Here is a 19,200-nt window from a genome sequence, read left to right on the forward strand (position 1 = left end):
TTTAGTTTAATTTTAATTTTAATTATCATCACATTATCATTATAATTAACATCACCATTATCATTATCATCATCACCATAATCATAATCATAATCAAAATATTATTAATATCATCACTCATATTAAAATAATATATGTATTAATACTAATATTTTTTTATTTTTTTTTATAAAAAAAAAAAAAGATCAATAATTTTAATAATTAATCATATAATAATAATATATTTGGCATATCATAAAAAAAATAATAAAATTTTATAAAAATATAAAAATCTTCATTTTTTTATTTTTTTTATTTAATAAAAATTATTATAAACAGTAAATCAAAAGAGTAATATAAAAGATTGATACAATATAATAAATAAAATGAAAGAGGAAGAAATTGCAAAGTTAGGTCCATCAGAGTATTTCAATTACCTCGAGGGCATTAACAAGAAGATTATTATAGAGTTAAAAACAGTTTGTAGTATAGATTTAGTTGTTAAAGAAAATAGCGATAACTCTCAAAATATATTTTTGGAATCTTCTTTAGCTCTTGAACATAATGTAAAGAATTTAATGTATTTTATTGATATGTGTCCAATATCCTGTGAACAAATTACTCATTACCATGCTCATTATAAAGAAGTTGTAAAAATTTTATTTCAAGTAGTAACAGAACTAATAAGTTCAGCTCAGGTATGTATTGGTGGCAGTAATAACAATAAACAACAAACAATATTAAGTGATAGTTTTTTTTAACAACAAATCAAATTTTTTATTTTATTTAGGGATTAATTTTAAATTCAAATGATTATTTAACAACATCGAGTTACACAAAATGTAAAGCCGAAGCAATTAAAACTATAAAGAATGCAATGGCAACATGCAGTAACTTTGAAAAGCTTTACTATGATCCAGATTTACAATTAGAGGAAGAGTCTGATTACCCACAACAACTTCAACAACAACAATATGAACAACAACAAAGAGAACAACAGCAAAAAGAAGAAGAAGAATATGAACAACAACAATCAATCTTAAGGAAATTAAAGCAAGAAGAAGAGAAAAAGCAGTTAGAAAAAAAACTTAAGGAAGAGGAGGAAGAGAGACAAAGACAACAACTTGAAAGAGAAGAAAAAGAAAAACAAAAAATATTGGAACAAGAAAAAGAAGAGCAGTTGAAAAAGATACAACAACAAAAAGAACAGCAGCAAAAGGAACAGCAACAAAAACAACAACAGCAACAGCAACAATTTCAACAAAGAAAACTATCTAAAGGATTACCACCAACACCCCAACCAAAAGAATTACCCCCAGTTCCAATTTCCAATAGTAATAGTACAAGTAATGGTAATTTAACTTCATCAAACTCATCTAATAATCTAGCATCATCAACATCATCAGTAAACAATACCAATATTTTAATATCGTCGACATCATCAGTATCATCATTATCATTATCAAGTTCAACAGGCGCTAGTAAAGAAGGTATATCATCATCAAATGAAAATATAACCAACTCACCGGGATCAAGATCATCACTAACAGTACCAACTGGTAAAATAACAGAATCACATGAAAGAGTTCATAATTTCGATAGAGGGACTGCAAATATCATTTTAAATATAAATAAAATTAAAGAAATTGCATTGAATGGTAATAGTGAACAAGCACCTGAAATTGTTATTGCCGCCAAAGTAATATCCGATAATATTGCCATTATCTCAAAAGAACTACGTTATAAAACACTGGGCACAAATTTATCCGATCATTTCGTTAGTTTAGTTCAAATTGCAAGATTGGCTCTTAAAAACAAATCTGATCAATTTTATCAAGATCAATTAGAGTTGGCAATAGAGAAATTTAATGATACTATGCGTAAAATTATTTACTCTGTAAAAAGCATTTCAAAGAGTTCAATTAATCTTAGACAATTTGGTGTTGATGATACCTCATTAAGTAGATCACCTGTAACCTCTCCAGAGAAACCATCTTCTCCAAACTTTTATGGAGAAAGAGTAAACGATTTCAAAAATTTACCAAATCATCAACCAATTCAATCACCACAACTACAAGACAATGAAAAATTAGTTTTATTAAAAAGAAAAGAGAAACAACATTTAATTGTAGTCCCAAGAGATATAAAAGATTCTCAAATTTCCTCACCCCTATCAACATCAACACCTATAACAACCCCAACATCTACAACTCCAATTGTTTTAACACCTGCATCAACTACACCAATGCCACAAACTCCAAAAGAATCTCCTTCACAACAATTTGTTCCACAATTACAAACATTACATCCACAAGAAGAAAAACAACAATATAATAAATCAACAATATCACCAAGAAATGAAAATCATAAAGAAAAAGAAAAGGATAAGGAAAAGGAAAAGGATAAAGAAAAAGATAAGGAAAAGGAAAAGGATAAAAGTAAAGATAAAGAAAAGGATAAAGATAAACAAAAAACTTTAGGAAAATTATTTTCAAAAATATCAAACAAAAAGAGAACACCATTACCAGGTTTTGATCCAAACTCTGCAAATAATAGCTCTACATCACCACAATCAAGTTCAAACTCTTCAATGGAAACCTCGCCAAGTGTAAGTTCTCCAACAATAACAAGCAATAATTTACAGCAATCAATTACTGTTGAGAATTTAGATATTGAAGATAATAGTGATACTCAAACCCCAACCCCACAACCCACACCACCATCACACCATCATAATAATAATCAACATCAACATCAACAACAACAACAACAACCATCATATCACAATTTATTACAACAACAACAACAATTAAATTCAAGCGCTAGTAGACTCTCAAGTCCAAATCTATATAGCAGTAGTAATAAAATAATGACACCTAAAAAAGAAAGATCATTTACAATTGGTTTGGTAAGCGGCAAACACTCATGTGTTGTTTTAGAAACCCCAAGATCAAAAAAACTATTCCAACATGAATCAGCAAAACAAATTTTATCAATCATATCTGCAAGTTTCCCAAGTTTTGAAAAAGAATTCCAAATGCAAAATAATGAAGTTATTTCAAATATTATGGAACAAATTGGTAATGTTATTCAAACCTATCACGATGAAGTTAGTGATAGTTCTTCTTCATCTTCATCATCAGTAAATAATAATAGTACACCAAGTGACGTTTCACCAATTCTAAACTCTGAAAATAGCTATGATGTATCGCCAACTCTTAAAAAACTTTATGAAAATGGTACTTTCGATGGCCGTGAACATAGCAGATCATCAATTCAAACAAAAATTTCAAGAAAACTTGGTACAATTAGAAAGAAGGGTCAGTTTAATCTTATGAATACAAGCTTTGGTAACCTTTCAACAATCGATGATAGTTCCATGAATACATCAAATGAAAATGATCCTTCGGAAAATTTAGTATCAACCTCGAGTGCATTCGCAGAAGAAGCATTAGAGTTGGTTGGAAAATGCTTTGAAACATCAGTTATTGTTAATCATTCAAATAGCGACATCAAACCAATGTTTATTTCGACTTTGGATCATTTAGAATCAATGTTAGAGTCATCACTAAGCTTTGGTAAAATTGATCCATCATCTTCACTTTGCAGCGTTTTCTTAAAGAACATTAAAGTATTGATACCAAATATGAAGGGTAAAAGTGGTAAAGTTGATCCAACACTCGTTACTGCAGCTACTAAACTCTTTAGACATACTGTACTTTCTAATCTTGACAAGTCAATTCACTCACTTTGCCATTCTGTAAGAGTTATTGCAATTCAAATTACAATTATTGTTATTAGCATTAATACTAGACCCTGGGATATTGGTCAACAACTCCAATTGTTTGCAGCCGCCAAAAGTTTTGTTGAATCGCTATCATTCTTGATGGACGCAGTCGAGAATAAAATTTATATTTCAACCAACACTTCTAATCAAGACGATGTAGTCGTACCTAATATCGATTCAGAAGAAGATATAAACATTTGGGATGAACCCGATGGCCCATCAACATTCAAAGTAGATTGGATTTCTGATGAAGGTAGTAAAACTGGTAGATATGTTCCAAAAGCTGGTACACTAAACAGATTGATCTCAGCATTAACTCAAGATAACAAACACGATATTTCTCGTTACACCAAAACCTTTTTACTCACCTACCAATCATTTACTAATCCATGGAAATTAATGGAAAAACTTATCCAACGTTATAATATACCAGCAGATGAAAAACCAGAACTTAAAGCCATTACCCAATTACGTGTTGTATCATTTATGCAAACTTGGATCGAAAAGAATTTCAATGATTTTGATGAACAACTAATCGCTCAAGTTAAAGAATTTAGAACTAGATTACTTATGGATAACAACAATGATCTTGCAGTTATTCTTGGAGGCCTAATTAAGAAAAAAGAGATTGAAAGAAATCAATTAAAAGATAGAACCACAACAAGTCTATTAACATTCCCAGAACTTATGATACCCGATGGTCAAAAATCCCCAACTGCCTTATTCTTATTGTTAAACGAATCAGAAATTGCTCGTCAACTCACTTTAATCGATTTTAATATATTCTTAAAAATTCAACCAACTGAACTTTTAGATCAAGCTTGGAATAAAGATTCATTAAAATTCAAATCACCAAATGTTATTGAAATGATCAACAGAGCAAATAAATTTTCATTTTGGGTTTCATCACAAATCTTATGGCAAGAAACTATTGAAGAAAGAGCTAAAGTTTTTGAAAAATTCATTATTATTGCAAAGGTAAATTTTTAATTAAAATGTATATAATCAGGTATTTAATTTTTAATTCATATTAATTTTTTTTTTATTTTCTTCATTCTAGCATTTGAGGGATATGAATAATTTTAATACATTATTAGCAATTTTTACAGGTTTAAATACAGCTCCAATTTTAAGATTAAAGAAAACTTTTGCAATGCTATCACCAAACTCGTTAGCAATTTATAATAGTTTAGAAAAGTTAATGAATTCATCAGGATCATATAAAAACTATAGAAGTGTTCCAAAGAATCCACCATTTTTGCCATACTTACCAGTCATTTTATCAGATTTAACTTTTATGGAAGATGGTAACCCAGATAAAATCAATGGTTTAATCAACTTCCAAAAGAGAGAATTAATTTGTAGAGTAATCTCAGAAGTACAACAATGTCAAAACTTTAGTAAATATGATTACCCAGTAGTCGAACCAATTCATACACTTTTAACTGAACTCCCATCATCGACACCAGCTGAACTTTATCACTTATCCCTATCAAGAGAACCAAGAGAATCAAACGGTAATAACAATAGTAGTTCAATTTCTGTAGGTTCAAATTATTTAAATTCACCAAATAGTAGTAATATCAGTGTAAATGGTAATAATATAAATTTAAGTAGCTCCACCACCGGTCTATCTTCAATAAAAGATGGTTTCGATACTCTTAAAAAATACTATAAAAGTAGTAATAATAATAATTAATTTAATAATAAAGATAATATAGATCTATATTTTTAATTTAATAACAAAGTTATAAAATTAATTCTAAATATTTATAAAAAACCTTCTTTTTACTTTATAAATGATAAAAAAAAAAAAGTTAAAAAAAAAAAAAAAATTAAAATTTTGTTTTGAAGGATTAAAAACCCATATTTATTATTTTTGATTATATATCACAATACTTTTTATATATTTAATATTACTTTTATTTAAAAATTATATTATTGAACCTTCTCTCCATTTATTTTCTTTCATAAATGAATTTTTCTAATGGGCTTTCATAGTTGGTGACTTCAGTTTCACCGAACCAGAGAGTAATTTCATCATTGGCTGATTGAGTTGAATCAGAACCTAAAAAACAAATTAATATAAATTAGTATGATGATTAATTATTTTAATAATTGCTTATTATGAAAATATTTACCGTGAATAATATTTCTTCCGACTTCAATGCATAAATCACCTCTAATTGAACCTGGAACACTTAAAGCTGGGTTGGTTTCACCTAATTATTTAAAAAATTTAATGGTATTAGTATGAATAATATTTGAATTTATTATGTTATGCTATTCTTGTATATTTACCAATTAATTTTCTACCAGTTTTAACAACATCTTTACCTTCCCAAACCACTATAATTATAAAAAAAATTAGAAAAAGAAAAAGAAGAAAAAGAAAAAAAAAAAAATAGAGTATGCTTACTGCAAACAACGGCACCACTTGAGAAATATTTAACTAAGCCATCAAAGAATGGTTTTGATTTTAAGTCATCATAATGTTTAGCGGCTTGTTCTGGAGTTGGGTGGAGGATTTTAATACCAACTAATTTGAAACCTAAGGAAATTAAAAAAATAATTATTAATATTTAAAATTATAATTTAATAACAAAATAAACCTAATAAAACCAACCTTTCTTTTCGAAACGGCCAATGATTTCACCGACTAATCTTCTTTCAGTACCATCTGGCTATAGTTTTAAAAAAAAAAAAAAATTAGAATCATCGGAAAATAATAATATAAAAGAAAAAATAATAAATACTTTAATGGCGATGAAGGTTCTTTCATAGTTGGTACCTGGGAGACCAGTGAATGGAACTTTATCAGCACATGAAACAAGGGTGGTGGTGGCAATGGTTGAAGCAACAACAACTGAACCAACAACTAATTTTTTGTTGCTGATTGATTTAGCAAAAGCATTGCTACCAGCTAATTTTTTAAAAAAAAAAAAAAAGAAAGTAAGGTCAGTATTTTTTTTTTTTTTTTTTTTAAACAATCAAAAAGGAATAATTACCGGTGGCAAAAGTTCTGAATGAGGTTGAACCCATCATTTTTGGAAAAGCACGAGCAAATCTACCAAACATTTTTAGATATTATATGTATTTAATTATTGATGTGAAATGAAAAATGAAAAAAAAAAAAGTGTGTTCAAAAAAAAAATTTTAAAAAAATTTAAAAAAATAAAAAAATTAAAAAATTAAAAAAAAAGAAAAATGTAAAATGGTTTTTTTTTATTTTTTATTTTTTTTATAAAATTAAATTATAATAAAATTAATTTATATGTTTATTTATATTTAATTTATAATCAAATGGGAGTGTTCATCGATCACTCTTTACAAAGATTAATATATTCATTAATCAAGTTTTTAATAAAGAATCAAAAAATTACAATTGGTCCTCCAATTTTTATTTAAATTGTTTCTTTTTTGAATATAGTTTTATAATTAATAATTGTGCACATTTTCTTAAAATGTAAAATAAAAATTTAAAACAAAAGAACATTATGATAATCCAAGCTACCAAGCAGGCGATTTGAGAACCATAAACAACTGTTATTACATCTGTACAAGAGCCATCAACAAAACTATACATTCCTCTTTGTAATTCGAAATAAGAGTGGAAGAGACGTCCAAGATTGATCCAGGCTGAATAAAAAGTATATTTTGGGTTAAAGGAAGAATGTTGGGAAGTGGCTTGAATAATTGAACCTTTTGCATCGAATAAAAATGAGATTTGGGTTGATTTATCTCTGAGTGCTTTTAAAACTGACTCTTTGGTTAAGTATGGTACAACTGAACTAATCTTATCAGTTGGTGATAAGGTATGGTTGATAGGTACGTTTAATACAGTCCACCCTGAAGCTCTTTCATCGAAATGCAAATCGGTACCAGTAACATAACGAAGGTTATTTTGCTTGCTAAACACAATACCTTGATAATCGACTGTGATACCATTAACAACCTCTAAAAAGTCAATACCCATTTCGATCCACTCTTGCATTGATGGTTGCGATAGGCCAGCCCATTCTGACCATGGGTAATGATTAAGTATAACCAATCCACCTTTTGAATGAACATAATCTATTAATTCTTTAATTTCTTGGTTTGTTGGCCATTTAATAAGAGGTACATCTTCCTCAATTCCAATCAAATTTAAATGACACTAAATATAATAAAAATAAAATTTATATTAATATACATTACAATAATAGGTGCGGATACGATAAGAAAATACATACACGACAATTAGTCCATTCTATACCGGGTATAACTAAAATTTGATCGCTGTATTTCTCTTGTGCTATTTTTTGACCTGCCAAACCTCCTGAAATCATGTTATGATCGGTCATAAACATAACATTATACCCATTTAAAATGTGGTATTGTATTGTCATCTCTGGTGATAATGAACCATCAGAATAATAGGTATGGGTATGACAATTTAAATAAACATTTGGTTCAACGTCCATTTTATCAAAACTTGACATATTTCTTGGATCAAAATATAGATCTGTGTTTTGTATCGAGATTGAAGTTCCTTGATATTTTTTAGGAGGGCTATTATAAACAATAATTGAAATTGGTGCACAGATTCCAATAGCAATTGCTAAAAATATTAATTGAACCATCGTGTTTTTTAATATTTCTTTATAGTTCTTTTTGTAATAATTTTTGATTATCAATATTATTTTGCTGCTTGTGCTGTAAAATTTACTATTTTCCCCGTCATGGACACCATCTTCTTTTTCTACTGAAAACCTGTATACTTTATTTTCTTCGTAACCATTATCATTACTACTACTGTTGTTTTCAACCATTTTTTCTTCTTTTAATGATAAGTAAGGAAAATCCATTTGCAATACGGAAAAAAATATTATGATTTTGTTTTATTTTGTTTTTCAAAAAAAAAAAACTTAAAAACTTTAAATAATTTTAAAAAAATATTTAAAATAAATTTAAAATAAATCTTTGAAATCTAAGAAACTTTTGATTGCGTGATTTTAGAAATATAAACATATAATAAGTATTTTAAAAAAGTAGTTATAATAAAAATTTGTATTATATTAAAAAAAAAAAAAAAAAAAAATTTTTGACAATTGTTTAAAAGAGATATTTTCTTTCTAAATTTATAATAAAAATATTTTTTTAATTTATTTTATTATAATTTTTGTTTTGGAACCTTATACAAAATTAAATTAAATTTTTAGAAAAAAAAATGATATATGACGATATATCAACCGAATTCGCGAAGAATTTGACCAAAAATGGTTTTTTTATTTTTCATTAAAAAATGCATAATTATTAATTTATTTATTTATTTATTTATTTATTTATTTATTTATTTATTTATTTATTTATTTATTTATTTATTTGTAATTATATTATCTTTTTATTCCACAATATAAAATTTTAATAATTTTTGATAAAGCATTATATCTTCCATTAACCCTATAGGGGCACACATAAAAAATTAAGGGATTAATTTTTTAAATTTTTTTTTTTTATTTTATTTTTTTTTATTTTTTTTTTTTTTTTTTATAAAACGAAAATTTTTTTATTTTCGTCTTTTTATTTTTTTTTTTAAATATCATTTTATTTATTTTCATATTTATTTATTTTTTTACAAATTAAATATATTAACTCCGATTTAATTTTATAAAAAAAAAAATAAAAAAAAAAAAATGATTTCATTAAATAAAGTTACCAGAAAGGTAGTTTCAAATACTACCAAAACTTTAAATAATTTAGTCAACTCAACAAATAATGCATCATTAAGATCCATTGGTGCATCATTTGTAAGTGAAAATAAAGCTACTTCAGTTCCACAACCACAACCACAACAAAGAAATTTTTTCACAAGATCAAATGTTCAAAATAATGTTAGATCAACTTTTAATTTACCAAAATTAAACAATACCACATTATTAAATAATAAAAATAATAATAACGAAATGAAGATTCAAATTGTTAGATATTATTCACACTCATATGAAAAGATTAGAAATGTTGCAATTATTGCTCACGTCGATCACGGTAAAACTTCATTAGTCGATCAATTATTACGTCAAAGTGGTGCAATTAAAGAAACTGAAAAGGATGAAAGAGTTATGGATTCAAATCAATTAGAAAAAGAAAGAGGTATTACTATTATGGCCAAATGCACATCTTTTGATTATAAAAACCATAAATTAAATATTGTAGATACACCAGGTCACGGTGATTTCGGTGGTGAAGTAGAACGTGTTCTTTCTATGGTCGATGGTGTAGTTTTATTAGTAGATGCCACAGAAGGTCCAATGGCTCAAACTAAATTTGTTCTTTCAAAAGCTTTAGGTGCTGGTCTTAAACCAATTGTTGTCATTAACAAATTAGATCGTTCAACTGCTCGTGTCGATGAAGTTGAAAATGAAATTTTCGATTTATTCGCTACCTTGGGTGCCAACGATGAACAACTTAACTATCCAACTCTTTATGCTTCAGGTCGTCAAGGTTGGGCCGTCAAAAACCGTGATGATGACAAAAAAGATATCCTTCCATTATTAGATACCATCGTCGATTATGTCAGTGCACCAAACGTTAAACCAGAAGAACCATTCTCAATGTTAGTTACCAATTTAGAATCCGATCCATTCGTTGGTAGAATCGTTACTGGTAAAGTTTACAGTGGTAAAGCTAAAATCGGAAGTCCACTCCGTGTTGTCACCATGAGCGGTGATGTTATTGAAGAAGGTAAAATTACTAAAATCTTTTGTCGTCGTGCCACCGAAAGAATCATTCTTGAAGAAGGTGAAGCTGGTGATATTATCGGTATTGCTGGTTTCCCAAATGCCACCGTTACAAATTCAATTATTGCCGAAGGTATTAAAGAAGCCATTCCAGCCATTCCAATTGATCCACCAGTCATTTCAATGCATTTCGAAGCAAACAACTCACCACTTGCAGGTAAAGAAGGTACCCAATGCACTACATTAAAAATCAAATCACGTCTTTTCAAAGAAATTGAATCAAATGTTTCATTACAAGTTATTGCCAATGGTGAAACCTTTGAAGTTAAAGGTCGTGGTGAACTTCAATTAGGTATTCTTTTAGAAAATATGAGAAGAGAAGGTTTTGAAGTTTCAGTATCACAACCAAAAGTAGTTTTCAAGAGAGATGAAAATAACACTTTACTCGAACCACAAGAAGAAGTTACAATTGATGTCGATTCAGAATATTCAGGTAACATCATCGAAAAACTTTCAAAGAGAAAAGGTGATATCATCGAAATGAAGCAATCTATGGGTAAATCACGTTTAGTTTTCCTTGTACCATCAAGAGGTTTAATTGGTCTTAGAAGTGAATTAATCAACGATACTAAAGGTACTGGTGTTATGAATCATCTTTTCCACTCTTACATCCCACATAAAGGTGCTATGGATAATAAAGAAAAAGGTTGTCTCGTCTCAATGAGTGATGGTACTGCAACTTCTCACTCTTTATCATACATCGAAGATAGAGGTACCTTATTCATTGGTCCACAAACTCAAGTTTATTCAGGTATGATTATTGGTGAAAGTTCAAAATCTCAAGATTTAGATGTCAATCCAGTTAAAGCTAAACAATTAACCAATATTAGAACTACATCAAAAGAAGAAGGTGTTCGTTTACAACCACCAAAATTATTAAAACTCGAAGAAGCTATTTCAAGTGTTAAAGAAGATGAATTAATTGAAATTACACCAAAAAGCATTCGTTTAAGAAAGAGAGAATTAGATGCCAATAAAAGAGCTAAAATTCAAAGAGAAAAGAAATATTTAGATTAAATCAAAAATTAAATTCATTTTTAATAATAGTAATAGTAATAGTAATAGTAATAATAAAATAACAACCAACAAATAAAATAACCAACCATTAACAACAATCAATCAATAAATATCCAAGCGACAATATTAAAATTTTTTTTTTAAAAAAAAAAAAAATAAAACAAAAATTTATTATCAATAATATAAAATATATAATATTATAATAAAACCAAAAAAAGTGTTAGAGATTCATCATTCCTTAATTATTTTGTAGATCACCCCTATTTAAAGTTAATTTTTTTAAGTTTTGTAAAAATTTTTAAGTTTTTAAAAAAAAAGTTTTTATATATATTTTTTTTTTTAATATTATTTTAATCATTGAAAAAATAATAATATAATAATAAAAAATGAATATATTATTAAAAGCTGGATTGAAATCAGTTTTAAACGTAGATGTTGTAGAGGATGATGGAGCTGGTAATCAAAATGAAGTTAATATAAGTTATGTAGATTATTCACAATTAATTCATGGTATTAGAAGTCAAGTAAATAATGAAAGCAACACATTAAATGGTAATGGTTCTTCAGTTGTCTTAAATATTTTTATTAGAAATTTTGTAGGTAAATTTTATCAAATTAGCACTGAATCAAATATTAGTATATTATCATTGAAGAAATATTTGAATGAAAAATATGAACAAAACATAGAACCTGATAAAATGGTATTGTTATATGGCTCAAAGGTATTGGCTAATAATATGGCATTAAGTGACTATTGTATTAGAAATGATAGTACTGTAACTCTTTTTATTTCAAATAATAAGGTAAAGATTTCAAATGTCTTTGAACCTAGCTATGACCATGACTTTACTTTTATTAGGGATGTACCCAATCAATTTTATCGTGGTGGCCGAGTTTATAATAGACCATGTGGCTCAAAAAGATTCGCTTTGTCAGTATTAAATCGATTTACTAATTATAACAACTGGTTAGGAACCGATCAGAATAGTTGGCCTGTATCATATCATGCAAGTTTATCTTATATAGATATAAAAAACTCAATCCTTTCAAAACATCCACAGATTCAATTGAATTCACACAACGAAGTTTTAACAACTCCATCGTTTGAATTGGCAAAAACCAATGCTCATATTTTTACATTTGAAGGTATTAAATATTACATTGTATTTCAAAACCGTATAAACCCACAATCAATCACAACAATTAAATTAAATGATGGTAATGAATATTGGAAATCATTAGCAACATCTGATCATTTAAGACCTTATTCAATTTGTATTCAAAAGGTTTAAACATTCAATCAATATTTAAAAAAAAAAAAAAAAAAAAAAAAAAAAAAAAAAAAAAAAAAAAAAAAAATATCTAGATCTTTTATACATTATTTATAAGGGATGCATTAGACTCATAAATATATTAAATAAATACTTATTTTATTAAATTATAAAAAAGTTTAAATATAGCGAAACCTATTATTATTATTATTTTACTTAATTCAAGTAATGGTTCATTTCAATTGAAATAGTCGCATATCTTCAAGTTGATCCAATTATTTTTTGTACAGAAAAATTTATTATTTTGATTATAATTATAATTTTTATCTTTATTATCTTTATTATTAATATTTATACAAGGTGGAAAATTTGACTTTTATCATTTTTTTAAAAAAAAAAAAAATATAACTCTAAAAAAAAAAAATATCTCCCACATCTCACACTATCTTTTTTTTTCACTCAGTAGAGTGAAAACTTTCATCATAATTCATTTTTTTTTTTTTTATTATAAAAGAATCTGAATACGGTAGGCAAACTCTGATAATAAGAGAAAAAAAAATAAAAAAAAAATAAAAAAAATAAAAAAAAATAAAAATTTTTAATTTTCATTTTTTTTTTTTTTTTTTTTTTAGATTATATTATTTTTTTTTTGTTTCATCCAACCTTTTTTTTTTTATTCATTCAAACAACCATCTTATAATAATAGTTAAATCATATAACCATACACTTATATCCATTTAATATATTTTATTTCTTGTAATTTTTTTTTTTTTTTTATATTATATTTATTTTTTCTTATATTTTTTTCCCGAAAAAATCTTTTCAAAATTTAAATAAAATTAAAAAAAAAAAAAAAAGATAATATTTGCAAGATGGATATTAAGGATAATAATAATAATAATAATAATATTAATAATAATGAAGAAAATAATAACAATAATAATAATATAAAAAACGATGACGATGACGATAAATTACCAAAGGTTTCAATATCAACATTTATTAAAAGTAATAAAAAGAGTATGGGTTCATCGCCACCACAAAGTAATGGATATCTTTCGATTGGGCACAGAAGATTAAAAGGTAGCACAGAGTTAGAAAATAGTACACCAAGTTCAAGAGAAACATCACCACAATTGGCATCAACATCATTACCAAATAATACAGCTTCACCATTTTCACTATTTTCAGAGAATAAAAAAGGTTCAGTTATTCAACACATTGTTGATGTTAAATGGTATGGATATAACTTTCTAAAAAAAAAAAATTAAAAAATAATAAATTATTAATTTTTTTTTTTTTATAGGAGAGATAAATATGGATTCATCTGTGACAATTTTATACCAGAATTAAAAAAGTTTGAAGCATTAGAGGAAGAAACAGGTCAAGAAAAAATGAACAAATGGGTTAGTTTTCATGAACAATATAAAAATGTTGGTTTATCATCCAATCCAAAACAATTAAGAAAATTACTCTCAAATGGTATACCTCATGCAAGTAGAGCATCTCTATGGAAAGTTTATTCAGGGTCATTTGAAAAGCAAAGAAAGGAAGAGTTATTACTATTTAAACAACAAAAAGAAGAAAAGAAATATAGATTCGGTACAATTAGAGGTTTAACACCACCAACAAATAGAAAATCTTATTATTTACATTTACAACATATCATTAAAACACATAATAGAATGTCAACTAGATTTCAGTCATTACCAGAAATTGAAAAGGATATTTCGAGAACCTTCCCAGGCCATCCATTTTTCGATTCAGATGAAGGTAAAAGAAAGCTTTCAAGAGTGTTAGAAGCATATTCATTAAGAAATAGAAAGGTTGGTTACTGCCAATCAATGAATATAGTTGCAGGGTTCCTTTTATTTGCAGTAAATAAAAATGAAGAGGATGCTTTTTGGTTATTGGCCACCATCGTCGAAGATTATTGTCAAAATTACTACTCTACCAATTTAATGGGTTCACAAGCCGATATGAATGTATTCAGTATTTTGGTATCAAAGCATCTACCCAAACTTTACCAGCATTTGGACGATTATGATGTATCCCTTTCATTAATATCAACAAAATGGTTTATGTGCTTATTTGTAAATGTTTTACCAACCGAAATAGTATTTAGAATTTGGGATCATATATTTGTAGAATGTGGTATCTATGGTTACCATAAACCTCCAACCGAAGAGCAGTGGCTCCAAGAAGATAGAGATAAAACTTTTAGATGTTTGGGTTTTGCAAGTTATAATCTTTTAATGACTGGTCTATCGATTTTGGCATACTATGAAGAGACCTTATTAAATACTTATTCAACCCCTCATTTAATTATGATTTTATCGACTCATATCAAAGGTCTATTCAATGCAAAAGCTTTCTTCAAAAAGTATAGAGAATTCCGTAGTATCATCGACGAAGAAGAGTTTATCGAATTAAAAAAGAAATGTGAAGTCAACTTCTTAAAAGAATTAGAGGACATGAGAAAAGCTCGTGATCTATATCAAACAATGAAGTTCACTAGATTCTCAAAAACAGATTTAGAAAAGATTTGGTTAGGTTTTAGACAATTGGAAATTAGTAGTAGATACAGTATGGGTAAATCAATGATTTTGGACTATAAAATGTTCCAGAATGTTTTCCAATTTATATTACCAAATTCAATAGGTTCCGGAACTGCTGACGAATCAAATACAAGAGAGGTTATAATCAAACAACTTTTTAAAGCTTTTGATAAAAATAGAGATGGTACTTTGGATTTCACTGAATTAATGTCAGGGTTATGTATTTTAGCTAAAGGAACCTCTGAAGAAAGATTAAAGTTATACTTTACATTCTTTGACTCTAATAATACCGGTTATGTTTCAAAGCCAGATATGAAGTTAATGTTAGAAAATGTTTACGATAAAATAGACAGTGACCCATTGGCTGTCTCACAATACTCTATTGATGACTATGTAGAAATGATATTTGCAAACTTCAGTATCCCAGAGGGTGAAGGTTTAACTTTTGAAATGTTTAGACAAGCTATTGCAAATCATCCAAGAATTTTTAGATGCTTCATGTTGGAAGAGGAAACTTTTTCAATTGAAGATTTCGAAGATATTTATAATGATGTAAAAGAAAAGGAATTAAATGATAATGGTATTAATAGTTTATCAAGTTTACAAAAAAGAAAAGGTACCAAAAGTAGAATTAAGTTCCAAGAGGTTTTAGCAAGAGAAGAATTAGAAAATAGTAATAATGCCAATAAAATAGAGGATAATATAGAGAGTGATAATAATAATACTATAAATAATAATAATAATAATGATAATACTTCTATACCACCAGAGAATAATAGTAATAATTTAGAAACTAATAATAGTACTGTAGAATTAAAAAAGGAAGAAAACAATAATGAACATCAGACTAGTAGTGAAACCAGTACAACTATTAATAAAAGTAGTGATGATTCTATCAAAATCAATAATGGCAGCGAAGGTACAGTTGAAAAAAGCGATAGTGAAGATACAAATACACACTCTAATAATACAAATAAAATGGTATCTATAGGCAAAGTTAAAGAGTTTAGAAAATCACCATCAGAACAACCAAAAGCTTCAACATTTAACTCATCTACTTTAATTAGTGCAATTGAAAAGGCTAAAGTTGATAAACCTCAGCCTCCAATACTTGACGAAATGAAAAAGACACCATTAAACCCTCAACAAACACAACAGGCTCAACAACAACAAGGTAATCCTTTATCTTGTTGTAAATTCATGTAAAAACTCATTTAAAATGGTTATATAAAAAAACAAAAAAAAAAAAAAAAAAAGGTTTAATAAAAACTACAAACAAAATTATTTATTATTTTTTTTTAATTAAAGATATTTTATAAAAAATTTTATTTCCAACTTAAATTTTTATTTTTTCATTTTATTTATTTTATTTTAATTTATTTTAATATATAAATTATTTATTTTTAAAAAAAAAAAGAATTTAGACCTTTTTGTTTTGATTTTTACATAAATTTTGTCAGTGAGGGTTTATTTATATAAATAAAAATGATGGGTAAAAAAAAAATTTAACTAATTAGTTTATTTGTTTATTTATTTTGAAATATCTTTAATATAAACAATAAAAATATTTCTTTGGAACTTTTCCCATTAAATAACGCATAGGTAGAAATACAATACAATTATTGAAAATCTTGGCCTATTTTAGGTTTTATATTAAAATGTTAGAAATATATATATTATGTAAATTTTTTTTTTTTTTAATATCTTGATTTTTTAATTATATGTAATATATTTATTGAAAATATTTATCTCTATTAAGTATGTGTATGTATTTTGGGCCTTAAATCTTTTCAAGGACTTAAAGTCTGATAAATCTTTTGATTGTAATTTTAAAAATTCCCAAACTGCCCGATTAAAATTGCGTAGCCATTTTAAATAAAATAAAACTTAATAATTTTTAATTTAAAAAAAATTAGTGTGAAAAAAAAAAAAAAATTTTAATATAATAAAAAATTAAGTGAAATTTAAATAATTAAGTATTGGTTTATTTTTAAAGAAAATCAATGAATTATTTTTTTTAAAAAAAAACAACTTTTATTAAATTGGGAATGTTTCTAAATTTAACATTTTAAACACACAACTGATTTTGGTGTTTTTATTTTTTTTTTGTTTTTTTGTAATAACTAAAAAAAGAAAAATACAGTTAAAACTTACCACAAAAGCAAAAAAAAAGAAACTAAAAAAAACTCCTCCAACCACAAACACACAATAAAAAAAATACTATGTAAAATTAAGATATATTTACAAAAATTTAAAAAAAATTGAGGAATCCTAAAAATAGGAAAAAAAAGTGAAGTGTGTTAATGGGGGTGCGGGGGTTATTTGTTGTAGTAATAGCTGCACAAATTTTTTTACCACATTAACACACACATCCTAAAAAAAAAAGAAACAAACATCTATTTTTAGTGTTTTTATTTTTTATTATTAATTATTTAAATAATTTAAATTATTAAATTTAAATTTGTTATTTAAATAATTTAATTTTTTTATTTTTTATTTCTTAAATCTAATAATTTATCATTTCAAATTATTTAAATAGTAAATAGTATTTTTTATTATTTTAAATCAAATAAATATTTTATTTTATTTTTTATATTTTTAATTTAATTTATATATATATAATTATACATTTTATTTTTTTTCAGTATTTTTATTATCATCATCCATCTCCTTAATATCCAATTATATATCAGAATATTATTATTATATTTTTTAATTTCTATTTTAGTTTATTTAATATTTTTTATTATAAAAAAAAAGAAAATGATGTCTTCGATTAGAAACCATTATGATTTAGAAAGCTCCATTTTAAGTTCAAGATACGAAACTGATCCAAATTTGATTGATATCAAATTCACCCCAGAAGAATATTACTTGTATTGCGGTTTCTCAAAAGATATTCTTAATGAATTTTACAGTATTCAAAAAAGATTATTAAAAGATTATATCAAACCAACTTTATTAACCTCGGTATATATTCATTTTAATTTTTAATTTTTAAAAAATAATTTTATTAATTTTTTTAATTTTTTTTTCAAAATATAGTTTGTAAACTACTTATGGGGATATATGAGTAAAGAAGATGTTTCTCAAAGCTTTAATATTCCAAAAAAAGAATTTTCAAATATGTTTAAAAACATTATTAAATCTTGGAATATATATAAAAATAGTGAAAATGTAAGTACAAAGAGTTATAAATTAAACCTTCTAAACAAAATATTAATTTTCATTAAAAACAGTGCGATTATTTAAATATAATAAACTCTAATACCATTAATGTAAATAAAACCAACGATTCAGATCTTACTCATCTAGTATTATATATTACCTGTGATGTAGATTCAAAAAAAAACCAAGGTGTTGTCTATTCAGGTATGTTTTGAATATTAAAAATAGTTTTAGTAATTAAAAAAAACATTTTATTAATTTTATTTTTTTATAACAGAAAAATTTAAAAAACATTGCACAAAAATTCACATATATTTATCAAAAGGTAAAATTATATATATAAACAACAATGATATTGAATGCGGTAAAAATATCAACTTAAATCAATTTAAATCAACTCAAGTTTACGAAATACTTTTTGACGACTCTTTTGAATATAATCTCAGAAAAATAAAAATGGACTCCCGATTAAACCACCCATTATTAGATGTCTTATCCCATGTCTCTCGTTTTGGTGTTTTCAATAACAACCGTAATCATGCTGACTGTTTATCAATTTTTGAAATTTTATTTTATTTATCAAAGAAATTTATAGAAAGTGGTTCTTCGTTTTAAAAAAAATAAAAAAAAAAAAAAAAACT

General features: G+C 25.8%; 7 protein-coding genes across 7 annotated transcripts; 5 read left to right on the top strand and 2 right to left on the bottom strand.

Annotated features, from left to right (window-relative positions):
* Nucleotides 1–365: 365 nt before the first annotated feature.
* DICPUDRAFT_90436 (uncharacterized protein) lies at nt 366–5,465 on the top strand (the record flags this gene model as incomplete). The annotated part of the gene is made up of 7 exons (XM_003293852.1): nt 366–677; nt 770–1,053; nt 1,111–1,331; nt 1,455–2,263; nt 2,363–4,744; nt 4,827–5,361; nt 5,413–5,465. The coding sequence occupies 7 exons, from the start codon at nt 366–368 to the stop codon at nt 5,463–5,465; spliced, it is 4,596 nt and encodes a 1,531-aa protein (XP_003293900.1).
* Nucleotides 5,466–5,616: 151 nt separating this feature from the next.
* DICPUDRAFT_93125 (uncharacterized protein) lies at nt 5,617–6,846 on the bottom strand (the record flags this gene model as incomplete). Its single annotated transcript, XM_003293857.1, has 7 exons — nt 5,617–5,834; nt 5,908–5,988; nt 6,068–6,115; nt 6,186–6,317; nt 6,393–6,450; nt 6,523–6,689; nt 6,775–6,846. 7 exons carry the CDS (start codon nt 6,842–6,844, stop codon nt 5,725–5,727), a joined length of 666 nt encoding a protein of 221 aa, XP_003293905.1. The 3' UTR covers nt 5,617–5,724.
* Nucleotides 6,847–7,175: 329 nt separating this feature from the next.
* On the bottom strand, nt 7,176–8,430 carry DICPUDRAFT_6598 (uncharacterized protein; the record flags this gene model as incomplete). The annotated part of the gene is made up of 2 exons (XM_003293858.1): nt 7,176–7,922; nt 7,999–8,430. Coding segments are annotated over 2 exons (1,179 nt in total), but the record flags the coding sequence as incomplete, so codon positions are not given.
* Nucleotides 8,431–9,711: 1,281 nt separating this feature from the next.
* DICPUDRAFT_42693 (uncharacterized protein) lies at nt 9,712–11,562 on the top strand (the record flags this gene model as incomplete). Its single annotated transcript, XM_003293853.1, has 1 exon — nt 9,712–11,562. The coding sequence occupies one exon, from the start codon at nt 9,712–9,714 to the stop codon at nt 11,560–11,562; it is 1,851 nt and encodes a 616-aa protein (XP_003293901.1).
* A 386-nt stretch (nt 11,563–11,948) lies between these two features.
* On the top strand, nt 11,949–12,854 carry DICPUDRAFT_84421 (uncharacterized protein; the record flags this gene model as incomplete). Its single annotated transcript, XM_003293854.1, has 1 exon — nt 11,949–12,854. One exon carries the CDS (start codon nt 11,949–11,951, stop codon nt 12,852–12,854), a length of 906 nt encoding a protein of 301 aa, XP_003293902.1.
* An 851-nt stretch (nt 12,855–13,705) lies between these two features.
* Nucleotides 13,706–16,597, top strand: DICPUDRAFT_158827 (uncharacterized protein; the record flags this gene model as incomplete). The annotated part of the gene is made up of 2 exons (XM_003293855.1): nt 13,706–14,070; nt 14,140–16,597. 2 exons carry the CDS (start codon nt 13,706–13,708, stop codon nt 16,595–16,597), a joined length of 2,823 nt encoding a protein of 940 aa, XP_003293903.1.
* A 1,289-nt stretch (nt 16,598–17,886) lies between these two features.
* On the top strand, nt 17,887–19,200 carry DICPUDRAFT_99792 (uncharacterized protein). The gene is made up of 4 exons (XM_003293856.1): nt 17,887–18,361; nt 18,437–18,568; nt 18,631–18,763; nt 18,837–19,200. Exons 1-4 carry the CDS (start codon nt 18,155–18,157, stop codon nt 19,172–19,174), a joined length of 810 nt encoding a protein of 269 aa, XP_003293904.1. The 5' UTR covers nt 17,887–18,154; the 3' UTR covers nt 19,175–19,200.

This window comes from Dictyostelium purpureum (assembly GCF_000190715.1).
Source record: "Dictyostelium purpureum unplaced genomic scaffold DICPUscaffold_479, whole genome shotgun sequence".
Taxonomy (NCBI): Eukaryota; Evosea; class Eumycetozoa; order Dictyosteliales; family Dictyosteliaceae; genus Dictyostelium; species Dictyostelium purpureum.